At 39.8% G+C, this 10000-nt stretch overlaps 1 protein-coding gene across 1 annotated transcript in view; it reads right to left on the minus strand.

Moving 5' to 3' along the window:
• Window positions 1-10000, minus strand: part of LOC138043247 (tetratricopeptide repeat protein 1-like) — a 38585-nt gene that overhangs the window by 23469 nt on the left and 5116 nt on the right. Inside the window, exon 2 of the mRNA XM_068889419.1 lies at window positions 2476-2835. Within this exon, the coding sequence (XP_068745520.1) occupies window positions 2476-2826 (351 nt within the window). The 5' untranslated portion in view covers window positions 2827-2835. The remainder of the gene's footprint in view (window positions 1-2475; window positions 2836-10000) is intronic.

Genomic DNA, 10000 nt, shown 5'->3' on the forward strand with positions numbered 1-10000 from the left:
CCTGCTCTCGTCTGACCTTGTAGCTCAGTCGGTAGAGCGGCGGAGATCTAACTGGAAGGTTGTGGGTTCAATTCCCACCCTGGTCAGAGTTTTTCTCTGTCCTTGTGTGGGCCCATTTCCATCAGTAGGGCTAACGCTCACATGGTTCATATGCGATAGAAATTGAGCACTTCACATTACACTCTATTCAGTTAAATTGCTTTATTACCATTTTTTGTTGTTAAGTCACTAATAAGGCTTGTGTTTGATATTTCGACCACAAAGTACAATGTATCCTTAAAGAACTTTGTTTCATGTTTGAAAAGGAAGTTTTTTGCACACCTAGCTTTTCTCTTAAGTGCAGTCAAGCGAGGCTAAAAAAGAGTTGGGTATTTCAAAATGGGGTTAAGTCAGAACTCATAGTTTTAATTCAAATCTACATGTACTGTCAGAACATGCCACCCCATTACAGCTTTATTTTTACAACTGATTTGACATGAAAACACCATAGAAACCCAAGGCTGTGCTCTGAGGAAAATTTCGGGGAGCATTTCAGCTGGGGTGCCCAGTCCTCCAAGTTGGTCGCCCCAATTAATTATTTATACAGCTGTACATACATACCTACTTTATTTGTTATGTTTGTCAATAAAAAAAGGCAGCTAAAAAGCTGATGTAGATGAATTCTGTTAACAAACTTACGAATTATTTACAATGAATAAGAAAGAATACAATACCCAGTGAGATAATCAACATCTTTTTTTTTTTTGAGCAAGTCATCTTGATCTGGATGAAAATCATCGCTACAGGACAGAACTAAAGTATTTTTTCCTTATATTATCAGTAAAATGTGTAGTGGAATGAGCTTTTTGTGGATTCGGTCGAAGCACCAGTCACAGCGTTGTTTGTTTAAGGATTTAGGGCATACAATGATTTGTCACGACACCAAAGACAACGCGGGATTGCTCTATTTCTACAACAACAACAAATAACATGATATTTCCTTATTTTTAGTCCGTTATTTCATAATTATACACGGCCAAAACAACCATAACCTAAATATATTTTAGCCGAGCAGGCGCAGCCGCGCAAAATCGTAAAAATATAAACTGCGATTCCGGGTTCATACAAAAGTAAATTGCACTGCTTCGCCGGCTGCGCTTTACCACTGTCAGAGCAGAAGTAACAACTCTTTTTTTTAAACTATAACCAAGAAATACCAAACTCCACATTCCAAATTTAATGCTATTTTTAGAGAAAGAATCGAAATTTGTGCGGCCGCCGGCTGTCACATGTAAAATCATGGATTATGTTACATGTGAAATCAGGTGGAATGGCATTTGAGCCAATCATTGTTTTGTACGAAGAAAAACATTTTCTGAGAGGTTTCTGTAACCACCATCATATTAAAATTTTTAGCCGCCTTATCTGCTAGAAATACATGTACAATAGGCCAGAGTGCCCGGCCGGGCGACCAGGTGATTTTTCTCACTTGCCCAAAAACAAATGTTAGTCGCCTCAGGCGACTGGGCGCCGCTAGAGCACAGCCTTGAAACCTACATTGTGGCCGAGAATAGGCAAATACTCAAAAGTTCCAAGGAAATATTCAGGAGTGAATTTAGATCAAAGAATAAAACAGGCCAGCAAAAGTTTATATTTAGCAGATAGCTTTATAACTCTACGTTCTTTATGCCAAGAATTAGCTCATTTGGGCCTGCTATACGGATAAAATATGAAGTTGAATTATACCATGTAATTTGAGTAGGCGTAAACAAACAAGTTTTTGGGGAAACCAAATTCATCGACCTTCGCATCACCTTGACGTGCTCTAGTACATAGTAGCTGTAAACTCAAAACTCGGCAGGATAAAAGACAAGGAATCAAAGTACCTTTGGAAGCAATTGCTTTTTATTCAGATTCAAAAAGTGGCCGAGAACTGGGCCCAGCCGAAAACTGGGCCCCATACTGTACTGATTTAAGGTAATTCCTTAGTATTGCATTGCGCATTCCTACTGCGCACAATTTTCGCCTCATTAGCGCGCACACATGAGCACGTGTGAGTACAAATCGTAAGAGATTTTCATTTAACTAATATATTCCTTTTTTTCACGTTGCCATGTTACGTAGCTCCTACTCTCCTATAAAACCTACATTTGTACACGTAACCCACAATTCCTCGATTCGCTCTGAGGAAGGGCTAACGCTCGAAACGTCAGCTTTTAGAATCTCTGTACGGTAGCCAATTTACATTATCAACTCCGTTGATAAAACCAAATTTTTAAATAACACTAAAAACACCCCATTTTAAGAGCCTGCTGAAGCGTAAACAAGCACGGTGACCCCATTTTTTAATTGCATTTTTTTAATGTTCATATTATGAATGTTAATTATGTCAAGTTTCCAAAAAAGTTTGATAGTAGAACAATTTCAAGGGAATTACCTTAAGGAACAAGAACTTAATTTAACGCTCACTAATTTCAATCAACGAAGTGACCTTACCTGTTTTTCCTCAAAAGTAAATGTTTCTCGCTCTTCATCTGCCCCTTTATCTTTATTGGCCTCGTCTCCTTTGTCAGCATCGTTTACTAGCGTTCCACAAACGTCCTTTTTCTCATTCAGTTTTAAGTTCATATCCTCTATTGCATCTTGAAATTCTTCCCCATCGGAGTTATTTTCATTTAAATTCTCATTGTCAAGTATTTGTTTGTTCTCAGACAATTTACCTTTTCCTTCATAGCTTTCTCTTTCTTCTTCTACTGCTAATTTCCTCTTAATGTTTTCATCTGTGAGAAAACGTTCCTCAACAGATTTGTTGCTGTCTTGGGCTTCCTCGTCAGGCTTTGACGCCATATTGGAAACCTATATAGTACGTCATATAAGCTAGTAGTGCTATTTAACAATTAGACCCGTAGCCCGCAAAGGCTACGGGTCAATAGCCCATGAGGCGAAGCCGAATGGGCCATTGACCCGTGGCCCTTAAGGGCGAAGGGTCTAATTGTTTCAGTATCCCCCAACTAGTCGGACAAAAGAGGCAATAATAAAGTTACCAAATGCAAGTCGAAAATATATTTATTCCGGAAGAAAACGAAAGAGAGCGTCACGCTTTTCGCTACTCGATGACTATTACTAACAGTCCTCTAGTAGCGTAGCCAATCAAAATGCAGCATTTGCATTAGTCCACTGCTAGTTGGGTGATACTAATCTTGGTTAGAATGTAGGACGTTTCCACTCTCTCTCCGCCATCTGTCCCGAGCACAGGCCAACCCGGCTTGGATTGGTGACTTTCTCGCTTTCTGTGCTGTTATTTACCTGATTTAACTCGATTTAAGCGACTTATCAGCTTCCCAAGAGTGAATTATCTAATTCCTTTTTCCTTCCCAGGTTGTCACTCGAACATAAATAAAGGAAACTCCGGGGATGGTCACAGGGATAAATTTACTTCTCTTTGACCAAGGGGGCTGAGTGAGGCTCACTTGCAAAGAATTTGGTCACGGCAAGGCAACCGATCACTTGAGCCTCGAAACGGTGAGAGCAAATCAGTGAACGGTTGACTTGACGTGTCCAAATTCGTTGTGAGCGAGCCTCGAAGGATTTTGAACATTTGAATATTCATCGTTGTTTCTCAACAATGGATACTCGCTGGACCTTTAAACAGGGTCAAAGAGAGGTAAATTTATCCGTGTGGCTCATTGCTGGAGTTTGAGCGTGACTGACGCCGGAGAAGTGTGATTTTATCGGCGAGATGTGAGGTAGGCTAGAAATTACTTTCCAACCTTCCATTAGCCATCCCAAGCTCAGTGTGAGCATGGCCGACGAAAATATAAGTATTTGTATAGGAATCCCGATAAAAAGCTTAAGAAGATAATAATATAAAAAAAAATTCTCAATTAAAAATTCCAGAATTTTGAAGCAAGCAACCGTGGACAATCTTCTTGTCGGACTGTACGTTGGATCAGTGGCTTGATCTGATCGTCGTAGTTACAAGTTGAGAAACTAAATACTTTAAGCAAGAGCCGATACAACGTAGATTTGATTTTAGTGGTGTACAGTCGAACCTCGATTATCCTATTCGTCGGGACCTCAGTAAAAAGTCCGGATAATCGAGAGTCCGGATAATCGAAAATATGAATATTAATGAGGCAACAATGTAAACAAAAGGAATAAAGATAGCACATTTTTAATTACAAAAGTCTTGTACTATGAACTGCCCCTATATAGTCCAGTCAAATTCGCTCGAAAAATGGGATAACCCTCAACTAATTGCAACAAAACGTTTTTCAACTGATAACTAAAGAGAAATTATCCCTCTATAACATACTAAAAGTCCCAGAGAATCGAAGTCCGGGAAAGTGCCTAAAATTGCAATTGATTTCGACCCATTGACAACCAAAAATTTCCAACATGGAAACGAGGCTACAGTAAAGTTTTTGACTAAGTCGCCAGAATTTATTACTTTTTGTGGGAATATCAACCTCAAATCATCAGAAATGAAAGACTAGATACCAATTAAAACAACAGGTGTATTAGTTTATTTCATTTCATTCTCGATCGTGTAATTTTGCACAATCCGGCAAATACATATACATAGATAAAAAAAATTGATACTGCATTCTTTGAAAAAAAACTTTTTGTGTTCATTTACTTTAAGAATTACTTTCAAATATAACTTAATGTCGATTCAAATAATAACTGTAACACTTAAGTATTCAAAAATTTACAATTTAGCGAAGGGAAAAACCCTAGTTTATCAAGATTCAATTAGTGCGTGAATTTGTCTATTTGTGTACCGCCACCCAAGAGTAGTCTAAGAGTGCGTGTTGGTTCGTCTCGCCAGTGTCTGGATTGGATTTTGCCGTAAGGCCATGCAGCGTACATTCCTCCTGTTCTATTGGAAAACAATTCTTTTGATTCAGTTGATAGATGCTAGTAGCTTTTAAAGTTATATCAAGGTAAGCTTAAGGCTGATTCAATTTTAAGAGAATCTTTAAACAATCAGTGCTGATCACCTACATATGGGGAATTGCCGTGAAATTAGATTCTGTTTCATGATCAGCCCTTCGAGGCGTGTGAAAGAAATCTCCCCCTAGATATCGCAGAATTCATTCTTTCTAGCTTAATAGAAATCCAATGCTCATATCTAACTACTACTTCGAAGTAGAAGAGTTTCTTTTTGAAAGCCTATTGTGCTGGCACGATCTTTGCTGACGCTGCTCAAATACATTTTGAAATATGCTTATCAAACTTGCTTCGTAGCATAGTGAGAAAGATAAAATTGTTATAACAATTTAACTATAATTTAACGTTTTTCTCTTTTCATTTCTATATTGCTTAGGTTGTTATTTGGAGTTTTACTCCTTCAATGTGTTGTTATGGATGGAGCGCCTCTAGTTTGCGCGATTTGCGGAGTTGCAGGCTCAGCGCACGAATTTTCCACAATTGGAACAAAGGGAAGAGAAGGTATAAATCGCGCCAGCGGCCTCAGAAATGATTCGATTAGTGTTGCTCCTGGACAGCATGTACACCCTAATTGTCGTCGAGATTACTGCCACCCCACCAATATATCCAAGGATAACAGAAGCCGCGAAAATGCGGGTTCTCAATCTGCAACTATTCAACGCAAAAGAAGTGCAGACCAGACATTCGATTACAAAAGCGATTGTTATTTTTGCGGCAATAAAGTAGATGTTAAATCTGTAGACGTATGTAGAGTGATGACTCTAGAGACTCAAGAAACCGTTTTGAATAAGTGCAACGCAAGGCGTGACACATGGGCAGAGGTAGTAAAAGCAAGAATTTTACACGTACATGATCTCCCTGCCGCTGAAGCAGTCTATCATAAGATATGCAATTCCAATTTTCGTACAGATAAACAGGTTCCTGCGTCTTATGCTACGACCCAGCTTGAAAATAAGAAAGTAAAACGAGGTCGTCCCCAGAATGAGGAGCAAAACAAAGCCTTTTACATGGTCACAGAATATCTGCTCAAACATTCTGATGAGCAAATCACAGTGCAAGATCTGGTAGCTAAGATGAACGAGTACTCAGGGGATTCCGACTGCACAGCTTATAGCCAGACTTACATGAAAGCCTGCCTCCAGAAGCATTTTGGAGAGGAATTGGTTATCACATTCAGTGATGGAAAACCCAATGTTGTAACATTTAGGAAGACTGCTGCGGCGATTCTTAGCGAGTTTCACAAGATGGAAAAAGACGCCCCTGATGTCGAAACAGAAAAGATGAATATAATCCGAACAGCTGCTGCGCTGATCAAGAGTGAAATCAATCAAACTGGTTGAGACTACTACTAGTGAAACTTACCCTAAAGTTGAGTCCGACGCCGAACAACAAGTTGAATTTCTTCCTGTATCCCTCAAAGAATTCTTGCATGGTATTTTAGCTGAAGATGATAAGGTTAAACTTGCATCGATAGGACAGACACTTATGCAGGCAGCGTGACCAAGAATGTTTTTAGCGCCTTTACAACTGTTTCCTGCCGCGCAACTACATTATCACTTTGCGTCCCGGTTTCTGATTGACACCCTCAATTCTCTTGGGTATTGCGCTTCATACAATCAAGTACAACAATTTAATCAAAGCGCGGCGGTTTATGAGGGGACGGACATACCGGAGTTTAACGGCCAATTTGTTCAATATGCAGCGGACAACGTCGATCATAATATTTGTACGCTTCATGGGAAAGACACTTTCCATGGGATGGGCATCGTGGCCGCTGTCACACCATTTACTAGCCACACAAGGTGCGTACCAAGAAAGAAAGTTACGTCCAGGGAACTTTCTGAAGCAGGTAAAATCGAGATATATCCCTATGATGAGAGGCGGTTAGAAGAGGTGGAGATCAAATACAATGACGTGGATGTTGCTAGGGTAGTGGATCCCATGGAGAATCTCGATGTGCTCTGGAAATCGTCCCTCTTGTTTGGTTTCAGTCGTCCTGCGTGGGGTGGGCTAATGCAGCACGTCTTGACTGGAGACCACAAAGGAAAATCATCTGTGATATTTCTGCCCATGATCAACGCGAGCGCAAGTGATGCCACCTGTATATATTCAACCCTCAAGTTTATCGTGGAACACGCGAAAAGGCATAACATCACAGTACCTGCCGTCACCTTCGATCAGCCTTTGTTGTGGAAAGCCTTTTGCATGGTTCAAGGGGAACCACCAACAAGTCCAATCCACAGTTGCATCCCACGGCTGGGCCCCTTTCATACCAAGATGAGTTTTGTAGGCTCTATTGGGCATCTGATGGCAGAATCTGGTCTGCGAGAGATATTGGAAATCATATATGCGCCTAATGCAGTCAACCACATGCTTAGTGGTAAGGCCATCTCCCGAGCAGTACGTGGTCACTTTATCGTCGATGCCGCTTTAAACTGTCTCCTGTATTCAGCCGCTCTGGGTGTTTCTGTACCGCTAAGGTTAGGGTTAGCACCCGCCGTTGCTCCTGTCGCAAAAATAACTACCGTGTAATCCTGCTTGTGGTCAGTGCAAAGGGTCTGCTTGTACCAACGCACCCGAGCAAATCCCTGACGATGAAGATTCTGATTTCGACTCTGGTTGAACAAATTAGCTGTAAAAGGCGGTTAAAGCGGAGTACAAAGTAAGATACCCCTCACCTGCTTTGTTATCGGGTGGCAGTCATCGGTCTGCATAAGATTTGAAATTATAGACTTTTGTTAGGAGCCGATGGGACCAATGTCAAACGTTCCATTGACGGGACTTTCTTTTCTGCACCAACAAAGCAGAATGTTTAGATTAACAGATATTGTGACCTCTATAACTGTTTAGAAACTAAAGATTGATTGCGGGATTTCTAGTCGTACCATGCAATGTAGCGGGATTATGATCTGGTTTAAATTGATAAATAGAGCGTAAACAATGTGACAATTCTTATCGAGTTGTACGAATAGCACGATTTTAACTTAAACAACAATCCAGCGGCTTACCCGGCCCAAAATTGTTACTGTATTGAGACAATAAAATAGTAGCCGTCATATAAATTGGGTACCCTGTGGTTTTTCATATAAGCTTTGTATGGGAATTTTCTTTTCCGTTTTTCGGGGCCTTCCCGAACTCCGATTCTTTGGGACTTTTGATATGTTGTTAAGGACATCCGAATGAGCCATAATCCGTTGAAAAACCTTTTGTTGCAATTTGTTGAGGGTCTGACCCCAATTTGACTGGACTAATACTCATGTACACTGTTTATAAATGAAAACCTATTCTGTTATAAATAATAAATCATTTGTCCTTGTTCTTGCGTACATCGGAGATCTGTTGCTTGCTGATGCCAAATTCAAGTGCTAATTTGTTCCCTTTTCTCCTTTATCAAAACGTGAAATAATTATTTGTTTGTCCTTTATCGAGAGAACAGATCGCTTTCGCTTCGTAGACATGCTGTCGTTTGAGTCGTGACCGTTGCGTGCGTTTACATAACCCAAGCAACAAAACAATACAATACTCAACCAATCAAAATTCAGCTGAATGCATCAGAATGCTCTTTGTCGCCGAGCGCTAAATCTTTTGAAAGCGAAGCGGTAAATGCGCTGTTTTGAACACACTTTTCTTGATTTTAAACATTTTTTACCTCTGAAAGCTTTTGAGATCAAAGCTTATTAATATTCATGAAAAAAACGGGACCAGAGAAAAAGTCCGGATAATCGAGGTCCGGATAATCGAGGTTCGACTGTACTATGTTTCGGCTGGCCAAACCGGCCTTCTTCAGGTACAATGAGAGTTTACATTGAATTTCTTCTATGTACATATATATATTTTGTAAATCGATGCTGACGTAATACTGGAAAAAATGTGATAAAACATAGCAGTTACAACGAATTTGAATTCAAATACTAAGTATTTTTGACGACGAAACATTCACCAAGGTTCGCAAATGATGGGGCTTTAGCTTTGCATGAAAAAATCGCGGCTGGGATGGATTTTCGAGGCGCAACCCGCCTCTGAGCTGACTACGCGAGCTTACGGTCGGAATCTTAGTGTGCTGCCTTGACTTCGTCTTAGGACAGTGAAAACACGGAATTCCCGAAACGGTAAAATAAGCACTTCAGGCTTCCATAACTGCGAGGATCATAGCTTTACTTTATTTCATATCCGCAGTTCACTATATGATTCATTTCAAATATCATTTCGTTCCTTAAAGTCTTTGAGCAAATTGATTTTTAAAAAGCGAATGTATTGGCCTATAGACGCTTTTGCGGCCCATTAATTTGTCAGTTTAATTTCAGTTGTTGTCTAATATGAATGAATGAACTGAAGGAGTGAGTGATTATATTCATGAGTCCTTTATGTAACTTTTGGTGTTCCTTTTTGCACCATTTTTCTCCTTTGTAACGTTCCTTTTTGTAACATGTTCCTTTTAGCAACTTCCGTTGTTACAAAAGGGACATGTGTTCCCTATGGTAACTTGTGCTTTCCTTTTGGTAACGTCCCCGGTTTTTGTGAAACGTTCCTTTTTGCAACTTTTCAGGTTACAAAGGGGAAGCTGTGTTCCCTATGATAATTTTTTAGTGCCTTTTTGTAACCCAAGAAGGTCCTTTCAGTAACTAGTATAAGTAATTGTTTTCGGGTCCATGCTTGTATGACCTGACCTCTTCTTATTCCAGGCAGGGCCATAAAAAATACTGTATCTTGACTTTTCGCAGTATATTTATAATACTTTTCTGATAAATTATTTTTTTGCAATATTCTACTTACCTAAGAGAAATCCATTTAAAGACTCGATAAATTATCATTTGCATTGACCGAACGCCCTTATCCATGTATCCAAATTGGAAAAATCGCATAGAGAAGACAAACTTTAGTATTTTCCTTATCAGCTAATTCATTCATTTCCTTACCAGCTAATTCATGTCAATAAAAGTAGCAACGCATGATTACGGATGTACTTTTAACGCAACAGAGTTGTGGCAATGTTTGCCTTTAACCGACAGATTAAACGGAAGAACAAACATTTAGAAAAGGCGGTTTCTATAACCGTTTCTGACCATAA

This window comes from Montipora capricornis, chromosome 3 (assembly GCF_036669925.1).
Source record: "Montipora capricornis isolate CH-2021 chromosome 3, ASM3666992v2, whole genome shotgun sequence".
Lineage (NCBI taxonomy): Eukaryota > Metazoa > Cnidaria > Anthozoa > Scleractinia > Acroporidae > Montipora > Montipora capricornis.